This window comes from Lepisosteus platostomus, chromosome 7 (assembly GCF_059453375.1).
Source record: "Lepisosteus platostomus isolate fLepPlt1 chromosome 7, fLepPlt1.hap1, whole genome shotgun sequence".
Classification (NCBI taxonomy): Eukaryota; Metazoa; Chordata; class Actinopteri; order Semionotiformes; family Lepisosteidae; genus Lepisosteus; species Lepisosteus platostomus.
The window spans coordinates 46996878-47015732 of NC_142617.1; the positions used below are offsets into that span (position 1 = coordinate 46996878).

At 36.7% G+C, this 18855-nt stretch overlaps 2 protein-coding genes across 10 annotated transcripts in view; one reads left to right on the forward strand and one right to left on the reverse strand.

Moving 5' to 3' along the window:
- Positions 1 to 378: 378 nt before the first annotated feature.
- On the reverse strand, positions 379 to 11044 carry dtwd1 (DTW motif tRNA-uridine aminocarboxypropyltransferase 1). Of its 7 annotated transcripts, none has more exons than XM_088640829.1 (5): positions 10793 to 11044; positions 4746 to 5074; positions 3827 to 3970; positions 2187 to 2469; positions 379 to 1702 (listed from the first exon to the last, which is right to left on the reverse strand). In XM_088640829.1, the coding sequence occupies exons 1-5, from the start codon at positions 10848 to 10850 to the stop codon at positions 1473 to 1475; spliced, it is 1044 nt and encodes a 347-aa protein (XP_088496955.1). In that variant the 5' UTR covers positions 10851 to 11044; the 3' UTR covers positions 379 to 1472. The 7 variants fall into 7 exon arrangements, with proteins under 7 accessions (XP_088496955.1, XP_088496960.1, XP_088496956.1 ...); XM_088640834.1 differs by having other exon boundaries at positions 4746 to 4987; positions 10793 to 11042; XM_088640830.1 differs by lacking the exon at positions 10793 to 11044 and adding an exon at positions 10730 to 10757.
- LOC148658976 (protein FAM227B-like) overlaps positions 5644 to 18855 on the forward strand; it is a 50910-nt gene continuing 37698 nt past the window's right edge. The window contains exons 1-10 of one of the 3 annotated variants that reach the window (XM_088640826.1): positions 5644 to 5714; positions 5959 to 6025; positions 6250 to 6496; positions 6773 to 6816; positions 6912 to 6947; positions 7922 to 8026; positions 11510 to 11608; positions 12870 to 12971; positions 13727 to 13853; positions 13972 to 14085. In XM_088640826.1, the coding sequence (XP_088496952.1) occupies positions 5692 to 5714; positions 5959 to 6025; positions 6250 to 6496; positions 6773 to 6816; positions 6912 to 6947; positions 7922 to 8026; positions 11510 to 11608; positions 12870 to 12971; positions 13727 to 13853; positions 13972 to 14085 (964 nt within the window). In that variant the 5' untranslated portion in view covers positions 5644 to 5691. The other 2 variants (XR_015940277.1, XM_088640825.1) reach the window with 2 other exon arrangements.

An 18855-nucleotide genomic window follows, 5' to 3' on the forward strand; every position in this document is an offset into this window, starting at 1 on the left:
AAAGTCCGAATATTAATTGAATTAAAATATTCAATCACTGAGAGCTTAAATCTGAGGTCTGTGGGTGTGATACAGATATAAAGGCAATGCCAAACAGAGTTGTTGTGCTTCAAGATCTAAAAATACTGAAAAGGTATAAACAATGTATTAAATGTATACTTTACAGCTGAGATCTAGCCAACTGCATGTATTTTGTAAATAATAAAGTTGATTTATAAAGTTGTTTTTTGTATAATGTATTGTTTACAATGAAAACTGTGTCTACTAAATGTCAACTAAAAACACTCAAGTAGAATTTAGTCAGATTTTTACAAATAAAAGATCTTAATCATTTAGGTTTCAGGCCAGGGCTTCCCCTGATGAAATCGGCACCTAAAAGCCCATGATTTTCTTTTTATTTTAAATAACACACTTACAACACGTAGGACAATCAGAGCTTTGTTATATGTGAAGCAAAGCGAGAAATACATTATCTAAAAAAGAAAAGTTCCTGTGGCCATTAAACAGATTGTGGTCTTAACCCTCTATTGAAAGGCGCTAGCACTACTTTAACTTTAAATGCACAACAAGAAAGAACATCTTTACAAAAGTGGCCTCGTAACCTCAGAAGCGAAGCGAGGCTGAGCCTGCCCAGTACTGGGATGGGAGAACACTGCTGCTGGAAGTGGTTTTGGAGGAGCAATAAGTGGTGCTTTTCTCATTTTATAAACCCTTTTTATAATTTAAAAAATCAAATGGATGGATAGTATAGTGGCTCCCTATATAATAATTATTATTCTAATAATAGCTTACACTTATATAGCATTTTTCTGGACACTCCACTTAAAAGCACTTTACAGGTAATGGGGACTCCCCTCCACCACCACCAATATACAGCCCCACCTGGATGATGCGACGGCAACCATAGCGTGCCAGAACGCTCACCACACATCAGCTATCAGAGGGGAGGAGAGCAGAGTAATTAAGCCAATTCATAGATAGGGATTATTAGGAGGCCATGATTGGTAAGGGTCAATGGGAAATTGGTATGTTTCCAATTCCAAAATATATGATAGCAGGCTGGCTGAAGATGCTGTTCTTGGATAAACCGAAGTTTCTAACAACTTCACCATTGAAGATCTCATTGCACAGAATATATTCATATTAATAGGGACACTAACCCCCGTTTCCTGGCTTAACTCCATTACGGTCTTGAACAATCAGGTTTACCACGATTTCCTTAATCCAGTTAACTCCATACCTGATCTACGGTGTAGTAAAACACACAGGTCCATAATTTCTGTTGCACATCATCCAAATAGGGGATGAAAGAAGATGGTCCTCTTGAATAAAAAGCACTATATAAATGCAATGTATCAGTTTTAATTTAAAATAAAAGCAATAAGGATATGAAATACCATATGTCAGTGTAAAGCTCTCGCAATTTACTTGTGTGAGGGACAGCTTGATGCCATTCGAGCTCCTACAGTAGATCACAGCTTCCCAGAACTGTGTTTGGCTTTGCTGATCAGTTTGTACAAGAATGAGAAGAAGAAAAGAAGATTGTCGTACTGCCCCTGGTACCGCTGTGATAAACACTGAACATGATAGTCTTTCATGAAGTAGTATATGGCTTCTATCGTAGAGAGATAAGTGTCTGGAGTTCCCTTCTGGTGACGCCAAAAACAGGTCTTCCTCGTTTTCAGTTCAACCTGAAGCAAAGCTGAACAGGACAGAAATTGAAGTCTATTTCTGCTCTATTTGCATTTACAAAAAAATGCCACAAATTAGATATATTACTTCCTTTACACTTACAAACATTTACAATTATATACAGTATATGAACAGGTAATAGGTTTATTCCATGCTGAAAAAAAGAAAAAAGAAAACACAACGTTTCAGCCGTGGAGCCTTTATCAGGAGATGAAGGCTCCACGGCCGAAACGTGTTTTCTCTTTTCTTTTTTTCAGCATGGAATAAACCTATTACTTGTTCCTTTGCAGCCTATGCATGCTAACGCAGCTACCCACCTGAACTATATACAGTATATGGTGCATATAAAAAATAAGACAACCAATAGTGGGTTTTGAAATACCAATTAAGGCCCAGGAAAAAAATTAGAAATGTGACCTTTCAATGGCAAATTTCCAGCAGCTGCTGGAGGTCTGTCCCATGCACTAAAGAGCCTAAAGAAGAAACTACATTACCTTGAAGCCGTTCATCTGTGATTATTTTATTAGTCTGATTCCAGGTGCTGTCAATAAACACCACTCTTTTCAAGGGACTAGTTTCCTCCGGCTCTGTGGGTGTGCTCACAGAAGACTCTCCGTCTTCCGAATTTCCTTCACCCTTCAGTCGCTTCTGTGGGGGCTGTTCCGAGGAGCGGTTGTGTTCCAGAGGACACTGAGATTTCTTAACCACCAGTTTGGAAAGCTGGACCATCATTTCTTCAATCGTTACAGATCCTGGGCCTGGGAAAACTAAGGCAACCTGCAAGAACAAAGTCATTCAGTTTTTTAAGTGTAGAACAGTAAAGGACTCTGCAGTTTCTGTCTCTTCACTGCTGCTTTGTGAACCACTATAAGGTGATTTAGAAGTTATCTTTGATGAAATGTCATTAAAGATGTTATGTAGGAGTGTGAACCCCAGTGTCCTGGATAAATTCAAACCCTGCCTCTCTGCTGTTCCACCTTAAGCAACTTTTCACACCTCTGCCTGATCTGCTGTGCAGTAGGGATTGATGATGCATGATGGCTGCTCTACATCGCCCAGGTAGGGCCGCACTTCAGTGCTGGTAGAAATCTCTCTCATATGTAAAACACTTTGGGGACCTTTGGGATGCAAAGAGCTAAATAAATGCAATTATTAAATTCAGAATTATAAGCAGCCATGTCACCCTGCAGCTCTCAACTGGCTACCCACTGAAGCTAAGCAGCATTGAGCCTAGTCAATACCTGTATGGGAGATCTCCTGGGAAGCTATAGTTCCTGCTGGAAGTGGTGTTAGTGGGACCCAGTGGAGGGTGCCCACCCTGCAGTCTGTGTGGGTCCTAATACCCCAGTATAGTGGATGGGGACACTATACTGTAGTGGGCGCCATCTTTTGGATAAGATGTTAAACCGAGGTCCTGACTCTCAGTGGTCATTAAAGATCCCAGGGTAATTCTCGAGAAGAGTAGGGAGTTATCCCAGCTTCTGGGCCAAAATTTCCCCCCTTGGCCTTTACCATGGCCTCAAAATCGTCCCCATGTCTGATTGGCTTGCACTTGCCCTGTGATGGACTGGCACCCCGTCCAGGGTGTACCTTGCCTTGTTCTCGTTGCTTGCCGGGTAGGCTTCGGCTTCCCACAACACCGTAAGGTATAAAGCGGTTTGGCAAATGACATGACATGACAAGTGCTTGGCTCAGTGGTTAGCATTGCTGCCTGGCAGTGCTGGGACCCTGGGTTCAATTATGGACCCGGGGTTCTATCTGTGTGGAGTTTCTATGTTCTCCTGGTGTTCGCATGGGTTTCCTCCAGGTGCTCTGGTTTCCTCCCACAGTCCAACAACATACTGGTACGCTAACTGATTTCTGGGAAACATGGCCCTGGTGTGAGTGTATGCGTGTCTGTGTCTTTGTGTGCCCTGCAATGGGACTGGGGACTGGCAACTGGCACCCCGATCAGCGTGTATCCTGCCTTGCGCCCGTTGGTTGACAGGATAGGCTCCGGCTCCCCTGTGTCCCTGAATTGGAGGAAGTGGTTAGAAAATGGATGGCTGGAGAATGCTCCTGAAAACAATTCCTATTAACTGTACATACAGTACGTAGGACTACAAATCAATACAATTAAAATAAAGCTACTAACCTGATGCTTGTTGTCTTCATACTCGGGAATGCAAGGGTAGGTATAAACGGTGACATCATCTGGTGCTAGAAGCTTGGCGTGCACAGCTGTACTTTTGCCATCGGTTTCATTGGGGTGCTTGATTATGTCGACCTTCAAAGGAAGCTGAAGAAGAAACAACATTTCTACATGGGTTCAGCTATACTGAAATACAGTATGGCTGCACTTTTCTGGAAAAAAAAAGACAAAAAAGTCTTACAAATGCTCCTCTTTTTGTGAGATCTGTAAATCATTCTTCGTTGTGCTTCAGTTAAAATGGATAACAATCCATTTCCCTGACCGCCTCCTGTCAGTCAGCTGGCAAATACCCTCGACAAGGCAACACAGAACAACACTAGCTACTTGCGCTCTTCGTGCGAAACTGTTAAATGGCATTTGCAAGACGTAATTATAAATGATAGGATTTCTAAAAAGCTCGTGGTAACTGTCAGATTCTGCCGCAGTTATTCAAAACAAAAAACAACAACAACGCTTTTCCTAATTTTGTCCAAGATTTGTGCTGGGGTTCCACAAATAAATTGGAATTTAATTCAATTCAGATTTCCTCCAAGACAAATGGAACCATGGCTAACAGCCAGTGCCCTTAATTGAAACTTAGCGACTCAGTGGAACCACAGTCAAAGATCTGCAATACATTCAAAAGCATTTCTCATCTATTTGAGTGAAAGCTTTATCCTTCTAGCCCACAGAGGAAATTATAGAAAATCACAATATGAACCAAAAGTTATGCTCTAAATGGTGTTTCAGCTAACGTAGGCAAGTGAGGATGACTACTCTTAGGTCTGTTACTGTAAAATACAGTATATACTGTACTTTGTCGTATTCTTTAATAAGGCTCTGCATGCACCTTTGACCTGCGTCAAAATTTGTTCATGCTAACCTTGATCTGGGGTATTTCCTCCGGGTTTACACCTACTAAAGAGAAGCATGTGTAACAGTAGAACATCCTTGACCCCCTGCATTTGCAACATTTCAGCCTCCCGGCCCGCTGCGCTCTCTCCAGGACGTCGTGAGGTGCCCGTTTCAAATCCCCGAAAGGTTCTGTCCCCGGCTCTTCTCCGGCTGCGCCACTCGGGTCTCTCGGCGACCTCGGGTTGTCTGGAGAGTCCGAAATCGGTTTCCCTGGACACACAAACGTATGTTCTGGTTTCGGCCAATCAGCCGAAGAATGTGCGGACATTTTGTGAAAATCTAAATATTCCGCTGTAGCTGTTGAAAATAGTTAAAAGAAGTTAGAGAAACCAATATTACATCTCGCATAATGTGTTAGTTTGAACACTTCAGTTCAGTACCCGTTCACTACTACCTCTTCCTAAAATATGCAGCACCACATACGAAATACTAAATGTGCATCCACAGACGGACTTTCTGTGTGTAACGCACGAAATATCTCATATACCTCATGTAAAAACGACTGTACTATTTTAGAGTTGGTATTTAACCTGAAACACACGTTTCTCAGCGAAAACTCTCCTATGTTCTCTTTAAGGTGTGCTCAAAGTTCACAATTAAATAACTCCGTTTTTTGAAACTACGAGAAGCAGTGCAGTAATCTTTGACCTAATTCACGAATTTAAAATTAAACTACATTGGTACCCGGAGGTCACGTGTATTGTATTAGTTTGTTTCCTAATGTTAACTAAAGGACCGTAAAGAGAAACCCTACCCATTAATTAAAAACGATAACGATAAAACAACACTTATGCTTTGTGATAAAAAAAAAATAACGAGACACCGGAAATGTTTCCCTGTATCCAATTTCGGCGTTGGCACTTTAAACCGGAAGAAGAGAGACTTTGTTGATAGTTGCTAAGCAATAGCAATTTATGCCGAAGCGAGACATGGCAAGGTTGTGAACGTACTTGTTTTTTAAACGAATGCACGTAGTTGAAATTAGAATTACAATTTTATATTAAATTAAATATTTTGAAACTTAGTTCTGCTTATGTATCTTTTTTTTTTACCCCAAAACATTATTTATCATCTTATTTTTAGGTAAATCATATCACTATGCGTTGAGAAACAGTTATGTATACTGTATGTTAACTTTTTTAGAATTAATTCTAATATAATAATCTATTTTTCTTTCATAGAAATACTATGGTATCAATGGAGGAACCCCCTAGAAATTTTCAAGACTTTATACGATTTCAACAGCTGGTAAGAATTGCCAGTTCAACAATTTACGTTTTTCAAGAATGCCGTAATAGGACGAAAAATAACGTTACTATTTTGCCAAATATTGCCATTTTTAATTGAAAATATATTTTCATAATGTAACATAGACTATTAAACTAGAAACATCTGCATTTCATCATCGTTACCACAATGTGAGTTTTAAGAGGTTGAAAATGTAACATTAAATGTTTAATAATGTGTTTCAGGTTGATTGGCCCATAATGCTGGAAGAAAAGTTTAATCTTACAGAACAGTTAAGTGGCTACCATTCAGCTAATGAAATAGCCGAATGTCTCCAAAAAGAAGCTCCTTTTCATAAGGGTATTATTACTGAGCTGGAACAAAGGGTTGAGGAATTGTCCTGTCTGCTTGAAACCCATGCATCTAAAATGCTGTACAGTGAAACACCAACAGAGAAGACTGATGTACAGTCTTCAGATATATCATCTCAAAGTAAGCATGCACTAGTTTAAAATTCAAATTTTTTGATAATTGTATCTATTCTGTAACATCAATTACTGGGGAAAAGAGGAATATAAAACTGATTCTTAACACGGTGTAAAGTTGCTATAATTGAAAAGTACATAATGTTTAATAATATAGAAATGGAAACAAGAAAAAATGTTGGTTTATTATCAGAAGTCAACATTAACCCTGTTGGCCACAAATATATATATTGATGGAACTTGGGGTGCTGTTTCTTTTGATTTTGATTTTTTTTTATTTCAGTTTTAGGGCTGCTGAAAAAAGCCCGCCAAAAACTCAGAACAAAGGTAAAACAGTAATATTTTATGCTCTAGAAAGTAAATTCTGTTGCAGTATTTGATCCTGTGCCTCTGCAATGGTATTTACTTTGTTTTATTTTCAGAGTGCTGGAGTCTCACCAAGGATCATGAATATTAAGGTACAAAGGTACAGCACAAATGCAAAACAAATGTGTGAACACATACAGTATGTGCAACCATTCATCCGTTTTCTAACCACTTCATCCAATTAAGGAGTCTTTCATGGCAAGCATCAGCCATTATACTGGATAAACCCTTGACAGGATGCAAGCCCATCACAGGTCACCACAAGCATAGACACACACACACTCACACCAGCGCCAGTTTTCCCAGAAGCCAATTAACCTACCAGTAGGTTTTTGGACTGTGAGAGGAAACAGGAGCACCCAGAGGAAACTTGGGAAACATGCAATCTCCAAACAGATAGCACCCCGGGTACAGAATTAAACCCAGGGTCCCAGTGCTACAAGGCAGCAATGCTAACCATTCAGCTACTGTGTGCCCTTCATACTGTACAGTATATACAACCTTGTTTTTTAAATAAAACAAGAAAAACCAATGCGTTGATATGCACTTGTGTCTGGTTATTAGTTATTGTATAGTCAGCTGAGTAGCATTCTCAAAAATCGTACATATCTGTTTGAGAACTTCCACTAGAGTCCCTTTCAAATGAAGCATTTCCAGTTGTTCATCTTTATTCACATACAATATTGGGGTTCATTAATTCACTTGCTCCTCATTTTTCCTTCTCATAATGAATAGTATTACCGGGTGTGGAAAAGTTTATGCAGCTAGGGAACAGATGGCTACATTATGGAAATAATAATAAACCTAATGCCACCATTAAGATTTCTGAGTAATTAACAATAAATATAGAAACTTCTCCTAACACTATGTGATGTACGTACTGTACTCTCCTCTCTTTCATATTTTTGAAAGTACTCCTTAAAGCATCATTTAAATTTCAAAACTACTTGGAATCATTTATTTGCACACAACTTGCTTAGGTCTGTCATATAATTTGCAAAAGGATCATATAAATGCCAGTAACTTTTAACTTTAACACTGTTTTATCTTTTTAATGATTTTACAGGACTGTAAATACCCAGGATTTACTCAGAATAAATATAATGACCTACCTGGACAACTCGATGCTCTGCTACTGATGGACTACATTTCAGAGGCTCAGAATTTTAATGTAAGTACAAATAAAAAATAGTATGTTCAGTGACTTACAGTGATTTAACTTTTTCAGAGGCTTTAAAAGATTTATACACTTCAGTTCAAAAGATCATTGAAAACTGACTACAGATAAAAGTTGTGGTCATGTTTGTGTGAAGTGGTTGGTATTAATTGCATGTAACAAAGAATTAGTTGGGGTTTTTTCTCAGAGTGTGAAACAAAGTTTTATTTTAATTGCAAGAGGGAATATATGTATTGTGATTTGAATCTCATGCAGCACACATAACTAAACTTATTATTTCCTGTTAAGGTCGTTGTGTTTTTTACTTCCTCACTTAATTGGCTTTTGTCTCTTTTTTTTGCAAATGCCGCTAAGCTGGTTCACTGATTCTCCCTCATTTCCCCTTTACAGTCTTAATCTCTTTATATAAATGCTATCACAGCCTCTTAAACAGCCATTGGGAAGACACAATGCACTGAGAACAAACCTTTCAAATTGGGAATTGAAGATAATTATCTTTGTGTTGCTAAATGTGAATCAATTGTTTTGCCAGCACATTATCCTTCAGTTTTAAGCAGATTTGCTATATCGTGACAATAGAATTCAGAGTTATTGGCTGCAGTTGCAGTTTTGGAAAATGTTGAATTCTTGTTTTGTAGACAGCAGTCAAATGGCACTAGTTTATTTATGTTTGAGGTGCTTTGTTTTATGACTACTTCAAAACCAGTTTCTGTCAAAATCACCTTGTAAGAATAAATTACCATTACTGCAATTTCTGGCAGTTCTTTTTTAAAATTGCCCCGATCTGATGTAAAAGACACAATGCATGCAAAAGTAAACTAAAAATATGACAAAATAAAGACAAGATATATGGTAACTATTTAGCCAGATCAACTTGAAAGGCTGCCTGATCATGTCATGATTAAACATCCTAGTCAAAGTTAGTGGGATTTTGAAAACTAAACAAAGTACTGGCTCTATTAACATACTTGATTAAAATGATAACAATCTGCCATTAAGAATCAAATTTATACAAACTCTGTCTTATATACAATTATTTTATTATTACCATCTGCATATTATTATTATTTTAACTTTTTGATTTCTGTCCCCTAGACATTTACTGAGCCTCTTCTGCAAAACCTTTTTGCATACAGTATGAAACGACTACACATTTCTAAGGGCTGTCATGAATGCATCGAATGAATTGCATTCATTCTAGAAGTCCTACATAAAAATCTTACAGCTGTGATACATTTCAGGAATTGCGGTCCGAGAACATTAAACCCTCTGATTTGCTCCTTCACACCCAGCACATATTTCTGTACTGTAGGTTTTGTTCTTTGGAAGCTCTGAGGGACAATTCTTTACTAATTTTAGCGACTTCGTTTCATTAATGTAATGGAAGTCAATGCAGTCAGATATTCATCGAAGTGAGAAGAGCATGTTACTTAATAAAAACTGTGAGCCGCTGGTAAATAAAAGATGTGTTCCATCATTTACTGTAAATTATAAATTCAAGTTGTAAATTAAGTTAAAATATTTTATTTCCCCTTAAATGTTGGACTTCAGTGTTTTCTTTGGCTTTTGTGCTGCTGCAATGAGAAACTGCACTGTTATTATAAAAGTTCCTTAGGAAAGCCCACTTGGGAGAAAAGCAGTTGTGATGGTCCTGTTTTCTATTACAGAGAGTTTTGTAAAATTAATCTCATGAAGAATGTGGTGTTGGTGAAACTTGATAGAGGGATATCCCTACAGATTCCTGAACTATTATCTAATTCCAGAACGGCGGATGCCAGAAATCTGATTTTTCAGATGAACAATCACATACGCACTACTTACACACACATTATACTTTCATCTTCTGGAATTGCTCAGTACTGAATGAGTGTAAGGTTTATTTGTTGTGGAGAATATTAATATCCAGTCATCTTTTCTAAGCCAGATGTTGCCTAAATGATGCAAACCAGGTTTTTCCATTCTTTTGACCCACATTACGGTAATGGTTCCAGTGATACTGAAGCCACTATACAAATGTAAAGAAACAGGAACGCATATAAACTTGCACGTCAAGCACATGTGTAGTGCATGTGTCTAATAACAGCACGCAGACCTGCATTCCTAAAATACATGTGTAAGATGTCTCTTGATTTTTGTTGTGTAGTAGAATATACAGTGCATTACATTTAAATCCAATTCAGTCTAAATAAACACAGAATCCACTCTGTGTAGTGTTTTAGTCAAAATAATTGAAGCACAGGTTTTCTCTTAAGGTTTAGGAGGATATAGACAGCAAATTGATAATACTCATTTGACGGTCAGTACAGCATGCTCAGAATTGTAATAATCTTAGAAAAGATGACTTAGGAAAATATGATAAATTACATTTCCAAAATAAGACTTTTTTATTTGCATCTTTGTTTTTAGAGATCATAATTACAGTATACTTGAACCAATTGCCCGGTGCAGTTTTCTGTTAGTTGTCATTTTATTTGTTGTATTAAAGGTGGTGGTTAAAACCAGGGAACATAAAATACTAGTACAAAAGAGCAATTATGTGGATTGAGTTATTGTAAAAAAATAACACCTTGGTCTATTATTGTTACTGTGTACCATTACTGTACACTTTCAGAGTAAAAAGCTGAAACTATACATTGAATTCAGAGGTTGAATTTCATCTAAAACATTCTGAAACAAATATTTATATTTATTACATACCATTTGGACCCATCTAGCTTGTTTTGTTACTAGTACAGTAGTTAATTGATCTGAGGATCTCACCCAGCCATTTCAAGAAAGCATCCTGAATAGCACCCGTAGCAGCTTGACTGGGTAGCATGTTTCCTCACGCTCTCAGCCATTCCCCTTAGTTTCCATTTGTGTCCTCTGTTTCATATTTCACTTTTGATTCTGAAGACATCCACTGGGAAGACTTTGTTATTGCCTCTGAGAATTGTGAATACCTGAATCAGATCCCCTTATACTTTTCTGTGTTCAAGACTAAACAAATTTAGTCCTTCTAAGACTTCCCATATGGTCTGGTAATTAGGATTCCTGGTTTTCACCCTGCCGGCCTGGCTCTGCTCCTGGGAAAGCAATGATGTTTGACCAAATAAGCTTAATGGGCCAAATGGCCTTTTCGTGCTTGCAAACTTTTTATATTTAGCCTGTCAGAGAAGGACACCCCTTTAAGCCCCAGGAGTGTATTTGGCTGCTTTTTTCTGGACTGATTGCTGAGCAGCAATATCTTTTTTGTGACATGGTGACCAAAATGATAAACAATATTACTTTCTCTTACCCAGAGGATAATGCAGGAGCCAAGAATCCAAATAAGCCAATTTAATTATAGAAGGCTGCATTTGTTCAACAAAATCCAATTATGGTTGAATTCAGAATTAATAAGCGTGTTTTAATTATCTGGAGATTTTATGACTCAAGTCAAAATTTTTATTTACACCATTAGAATAATCCTCACAGATGCATTCTTTTCCCCTCTAGTCTGGCTTTCTAAAGGTTTGGAAGCCATTCTTTCTCACTGACTCATCTGTTGCTGTACTGAAGGATACCTTTTGGTGGTTTTATGTTCATGCATTTAAGGTAAGACAGAGTATACTTGATTCATTTAGTTTTCTGCCTTGAAGTCTTGCTGCATGTTAGAAATGCTGTTGAAATGTTTACATTCTCTTTTGCTGTACTCGTAATGGGGCAGATCAGTTTGTCAGCATTTTGTGTGATCTCAATTTTATATATTTTGTTAAATGCTGTTTCATCTTTTATGTAAACGATTAATCATATACAATAACTTATAAGCTGTTTGCAAGTTAGACTGCATATTAAAACTACTTCATTTTGAAAACTGTTCACTATCCAGTAATGAAATTAACTGTACATATTGAAATGGAGCCACAGGGAACATACTGTATGTCCATTGACAAAGACAATATGCACCAGAGGGCGCTATGTCAGCTCATTTTTATCTGTGTATCTGTAATGCTGTAATGGCTTTCGTGCATGGAGAAACACAAAGTTCAACTCATTAACCTGTTCAGTGTCGTTGTTGTGGTCCATTAAAATATGTTCTTTGTGGCTCCAATTGTGTATGTGCTGTTTGCCACAGCTCCATAATACAGTTTTCACGATACAGTCGTTTGAAAAGATACCTGGAATTTAACAAAAGAAGTCCGGGAACAGATGTTTCATACCTCATGGCTATCTGCTACAACAGGGAATTAACTGATACACCACTGATCCTTCAAGCCCATTGGTGAAATGTTCCAAGTTCACATCTTTGAAGTGCTGTACTTCTTAATCCTAGCAGATTTTCATCACAAGCAATTATTCCATTAATTAGTTGTTGAGTACCAAACTGAGATCTTAAAATGCTCAAAAAAGAGCAGCCACATTTTAATTTCAACAGAACAGCCTGACTATGCTGTAAAAGCATGACTTAATTTGTTTAAATAAATGACATAAATGTAATGTTCTATATTATTAATATTAATTTGTGGCATGTCAGTTCATAAGGTAAGATCATTTGATTATTCAAGCAGGTCGCTGTGTCAGCATGCATAGGCTGCAAATGTTTATTCCATGCTTAAAAGAGAAGAAAAGTAACACAACGTTTAGGCTGTGGAGCCTTCTTTAGGTGTCTTCTCTTTTCAGCCTGGAATAAACCTTTACTTGTTCATTTGATTATTTATTTTTAAAATAATAATATTCCCCTAAACATGCTAAATATTTAATAGATAGTTTCCTATATTCAAGTTTAGTTTAATTTAAATTCTTTAAAAAATGCATGCAGCCTTTCTGTTCTGACAGGTGGACTCATCTCTAACACAATTCTTTTTTCCTTTGAAAGCCTAATCCAGAAGATGAAAACAAGCTTTTTGATCGAATTTCTGAAAACTTTGTGGTACTCTTAATGACAGTGCAACCAGAAGTGAAAGACAAATTGTTTAAGGTATTTTCAAAGTTCCAGCTTTGGAAGCTGTTTGAAGCTGTTTAATGTTTTTGCTCTCTCTCCAAGCAGCAAAATAGCAGTGATATAGTTTTTTTCCCTTTTTAATGTGAGTTTATTAATTTATTAATTTATTTTACATTATGTGTGTAAATTAATTGCATGGTTCTTAATACATGATGCAGTATGGTTGCATGCAGTTAGTGCTGCTGTCTTATAACTCACAAGTTTGGTTTTGACTGGGGTTCTTCTTGTTCTCGTTCTCGTTCTCGTTCTCGTTCTTGTTCTGTGTCACATGCTTTCTAGAAGTCATGTTCTTTCAGTCCTCAGTGCCCCCTGTCCTGCTTGAATAGCCATTGGGTTGCTGTCTCCTTTACAAGGACAGATGCATAATGAATATAAAGGATGAGTATGCAGAGATGCTATTGGCAAAGGCTAAAGACCACACAGATCTTGGTGTCAGTCACTATTACCATTTGGCTCTTACTGAGCTGCCAGTTCCTCGATTCCCATTGCAGAATTGGAAGTGAGGAGAGGAAGGATGCTGCTCTCACTGAAATCACTGCAAACTAACAGGTACCTGACATGTCCCAGGTTAGGTCACTCGCTTGATAGTTCGGAGGTAAGGTTTGGCTATTTGACTACTAAGCGTTAAAGTTTCTGATTGTGATTTGAATGCAAAAATGTTGTTAGCGTTAGTCTTAATAAATATCAGGTTCCATGTGATAACAATATGTATATTCTCTTACATGTTCAAGGTGTATGCAGACTGCTTAGCCCAGGCAGTTTATTCTGCATTTCATGGAGCATTCCCAGAGTCTCATGGTCATTTTGATGAAGACTTTAAAACTGAACTAACAGATCTGATATCTCACTGGATTTCAGGTAATGTTTATTTCTGTTTATTTTAATTCAGATGACATTGTATTATAGCAATCATTACACATATTGTACATACTGTGAATGCTTATAGCAGTACCTGTTTTGTTTTTATTTTTTCCAGGAGTAAAACCTGTGCTATATTCATGGAAGAAATGGAACCTAAACTGGTTGAGTGAAGTGTTAAATGGAGCTGGAGAGGTGGGCAAAGAACCCAAGATCCTGTCAGTTACAAGCGGTAAGTAATTGAATGTACAGTATCATGTAATTTTATCGAAATCAATATGCTTTAAAAAAACACTCTTACTATTAAATTACTTAGATCAGTTTTAGAAATAACTAACCAGTACAATGCAATCACCTTCCACCTGCCTCCAGTGGCCTTCCTGAGTGCTTATTCCTGCAGAGCATTTAATATCACATGCATCATTCATTATAGACAGGTGGGGGTGCTACTGTATTGCTAAAAAGATAATTTGAACAGTTCAGTGTTAAGTTTTTTGAAAGCAGTGTTCATAAGCTACCATCAGCCCTCTGACTTTTCATTGGAGGTCAACCAGAGATGATAGCAGCATTATTTAATACTGATATTGATGAAAAACTAACATTAATATCAGGTATTGTAGAATAAATGAAAATGCAGCTCAATACTGTATTTTTAATATTAATGTATTGGGATGTAAAACTACTGATCAATATAGAAATAATAGTTGTAAAGCATGCCATGTTGTTACATTTACACTTTTTTATGTTTTCATATGGAATATTTCCTTTTACAGCGGGTGATATAATTTGTTTTCATTTCCCTAGTAACACCTCATATATTGCTCAGAGGGGCTTATCTGCTCCTGTTCTGTGAGCTTGGTTTATTTTTGCAGTTCTCAGAATAAGCCCGTGAACTGCTTTCCAGGAAAGCCTAAACCCTGTTTAGGAAAATGTCTGGATAATTAAAAAGAAAATAGTTTCAAATTTAAGCTATAGTTCTTCTGTTCTTGAACACATGTCTTTAGTAACAGAGTCCATGACCCCTACCTCTGAACAGAACACATAAAAAAGTCTTAGTTAATGCTTGTATGATCTCTCATGTTTAATAAAATTCAATAAATACTCATTTATCATTTAACTTAACATTATTAATGATTTTTGTTAATAGCTTGTGAAGTTCATATACATATATGTATAATAAAGGTCCTTGTAGCCTTTTATATCCTAGTATCTTATTCCATAATACTTTTGATTTTTCAGAAAGACAGTTCTGTATGAACTGAAAAGTTGAGTAACTTGCACTGAACAGTGCAGCACTGAAATTGGGTTTCACCTGTACAATCTGTGTGCAGGTTTGCTTAATTACTTCCCATATATCTGTGACTTGTACTGTTTATGGAAATCTGACTTTAAAAACTCAAATCTGAATTATAATTAAATATGGTTAAATTGAAAATCACAGGTTGCAAACCAAGTAATGGATGGCAGGTTTGCTTGGGGCAACAGCAGAAAAGCACTGGAAAGCAAAGGCTCCTCTTAGTTCTCAAGATTAGAGTTCACAGTTGGCGGTGAGGACAAAATTTTGATTTCTGACTGGTTCTCTTCAAAAATAAGATACAAGAGATTTCACCCAGGTTTATTCAGGAAAGTACTGTTTATTAAGACAGGAGATGTGAGTGCCCAAGGACAATAACATAAAAACTTGAACAGCAAATATGGGTGACAGCCTTGAGAGTTTCTGCAGTGTGTGGTCAGGAATGACATGCAATCATTTTAGAATTATGTGACCCATCAGAATGCAGTCCAGATGTGTTGATTTTGTAATTATTTTGACGTCTGGTATTGGGCAATTTACTTGGGCAGTGGTTTGGGAATATTTCTATTTATGTTTATCCCTGCCAGTTTCATCTCTGAGTTCTGAATTCAGCAGGATACAATGACGTGAGGTCAGAGCAAACTTATGCATACATTTCAGTGTGGAAGCAAGCATTTCTCTCATAGTTAATGTTTCCATTGAGATAAAATAAGGCAAAGTGTATATTCATTGTTTGTACTTCAAATATGAGTATGTATTCCTTTCAGCAGGTATGGTTTACAGAATGGAATAGCCAAAGTTTTGTTCTTGTTACACAGCCAAGGAAAACAACAGATGTCGCTCTCGTGAACTACTTTTCTGGTTTTTAAGCTGCCTACTGCAGTAACTTGAAGTCAATGAAAACAACAACAAAAATTTCCCTTTTAAAGTTTATTCCCAGGTTTATTGTAGTTCACTGTGTGTTAATGTATTGGGCATGTGTACAGCCAGCATGGTTCCTTTTGGATTGTGGATTTATTTGACTAGTTCTTTGAAGTGCAAAAATTGAAATCGGCTATGGTCTAAAACCAGAAAATCTACAGTTTTTTTTGTTTTTTAAAAGTTCAGTTACTCACACCTGTGCACACGCAATTTCTTTGAGCTATGTTTGTCTAGGAATTTCACTTCTGGCTTTCAGCTCACTTCAGTGCTTCTCATCTGGTACTAGAATAGTGCAATTAATTCCATATTCCACTCTCTTGACATTAGATTAGAAATCAAGTAAGGACGCAAAAAGCATCTGTAATGGGATGTTCACTTTATCTCACAATCAAAAGTTAGAACATGGGCACTGTGTATTTTCTGTAATGCAGGTGGGTTACAGAAAATAATTAAAAACGATGTGCAAAGAAATTAATCAGATTGAAAGATCATTTTTAATTTTGTCTTTGTGTACAGTATCATTACATGAACAGTGTAGTATTGCTTGGTGCTGAATTTGTTTTTGTGGATTTCATTACAGTATGACCTGTAGTGCAATTAGTAAATATTATTACCTCTAGAAATCCAAATGTATTCTCTTATTGTATTAAGAAGGATGTCTCCTAAGCAAATACATAATACTTATCATAATATCAATTGCTTCTAATGAATGTTAATTGACAGTGAAGTTTAATTATTTCTTTTAAATATATAAAATTGTCATCCTTACCTGAATCTTGTAATAATAATTTGTTGCATTTGTATAGCTCTTGTCATCCCAAAGAATTCCAAAGCATTTTTTGTACATCATTTCTATTGAAGTGCAGCAGACCCATCAGTGAAGAAATTGCTTCACCAACTCAGTTCTGGGAGAAATTTAGGTTAACCAGATTGTACATTCCCAGAGTTGATCTTAGCCAGGATATCAGGGTGATGTCTTACAGATGGTACATAGAGATCATTAATGACCAAATAGTCTGTGTCTTCTTGTGGGTAGGTTACAATACTGAAGCATGTTTTTTAGGTTGTAGAACTCTACCTACTGGTCCAACTTGGCTTTCTTTAGAGGTCCCCCATCCCAATAGTGACCAGGCCATCTCTTGCTAATTTTCTGAGATTTCTGAGAAGGTAATAACACTGTAGTTGTGACGACTCTGGAATAAAATAGATCTTTAAATTACATGCCAGTCACAAGTTGCATCTGCTTGTTTTCCAGAAAAGACGTCTTCCAGTCTATTGATCTCTAACTATCAGTATACTGTACCTGCTTGTCTTGTTAAGATAGAGGTGCAACCATAACCATTAAATTTAACATCTTTCATGAAATCTTCACATTTATAGCATATTTTAAAGCCCAACATTTAAGCACTTTCAAACCCAACATAGTTTAGTGAGACATCTGAGGAAAGTTAGATACCAGTACCCACAAAGGGTCAGTTATTGAGAATTTGGCAAAAGTTTTCAAAGCATTTTCCCCTCAGTTTTCATTTTCAAAATCTTTCTGCCCACATTACATGAATCTGCCAAATTTTACATTCCACTTTAATTTAGAAAGCTGCTTTTTAAGTGTGCAAAAATACCACTTACTAAGCTCAAATTGTCAATCTCAAAATCACACACTCTGTTTTGCTAAGATGCTTAAAGATCTTGGAAGATAGAGCAAATAAAAAAAATATATTCTGGAATAGCCTAGGCAAAAAAACACATACAAAATGTTTAGAACTGGGAGTTGACTGTTTGGCTGATCACAAAAAGTTAGAAGTGGGAGTTGAGCATATGGCCGATCTTTTTGAATGCCATTTCTTGAAAACTAGTATCACCTTTCATGACAATATGATTGAGTACAGTAGCTTCATCCAGACTCCCACAACCGCTTGTGTAAAGAAGTGCCTCCTGTTCTCAATAGTAAAGCAGAGCTCAGAATCTGTGTCAATTTGGCCTTCCAGTCTACAAGTAAGTCTGCCAGCAGGTGAGCATATGGCTCTGAAACACATTAAATTGAGCAGGTCGTATACATTTGAGTGCTCTTTTGGTTTTACCACATTCTTAATCAGAAGGGTTTAAGGATTTCAAATACTGCCTACCTAGAAAAGAAATAAAAATCATAATAAAGGAGATTACAATGCCTACATTTCCATTTTGTTCTGCATACTCAATGCAGGTTTACCGAACCTTTCGTAAACTGTAGGAAGTTATTATTTTTTGTAGATGTGGGATTTAGTTGTTCTACCAAAGAATTTTATCCCAAATGTCTCAAAAACACATGTGGCAAATGCTATTATATTACTCACTCTTACTGTACTTAGCTGAAGTAGTGATAGACACTTAAAACCATTTTATTGAGTTTTCTGGTAACAACAGGATGAGTATGGCAGCCAATAGTTTATGGTACTAATAAAAATAATACAAAATATCTAACAGCTTACTTGTGGTCTGGCCCTTCCAAGATGTAATAGAGCAAAGGTTCATGAGAGGGTTGTCTAATTTTATTTTTATATCCCGGAAAATAAATATTTTTATTCTTGCTTCTTAACAACACATTTTATACAGTTATTTGTCTTATTTTAGATCCTTTTTTGGCTTTACATTTGCAGTCAAATGAAAGTAATTTATTTTCTAAAATGCATGAAATTATAAAAAAAAAAATTCTTGCCAATAAGCTAACAGATTTCAACAATTGCAATTTAAAGTTGCAATTTATTATGAAACTGATGTACTTCAAAAGCTCAACATGCATGTGTGTTCTTG

What these genes read in the sequence shown, in the direction of transcription:
- dtwd1 (XM_088640829.1), bottom strand. Translation starts at nt 10,850, where the DNA reads ATGCTACCCAGTCAAGCTGCTACGGGTGCTATTCAGGATGCTTTCTTG. An exon ending in TGCTTTCTTGAAATGGCTGG is followed by an intron (nt 5,075 to 10,792) that starts GTGAGATCCTCA and finishes TATTTTCAACAG; the next exon opens with CTACAGCGGAATATTTAGAT. An exon ending in CACAGATGAACGGCTTCAAG is followed by an intron (nt 1,703 to 2,186) that starts GTAATGTAGTTT and finishes TGTCCTGTTCAG; the next exon opens with CTTTGCTTCAGGTTGAACTG.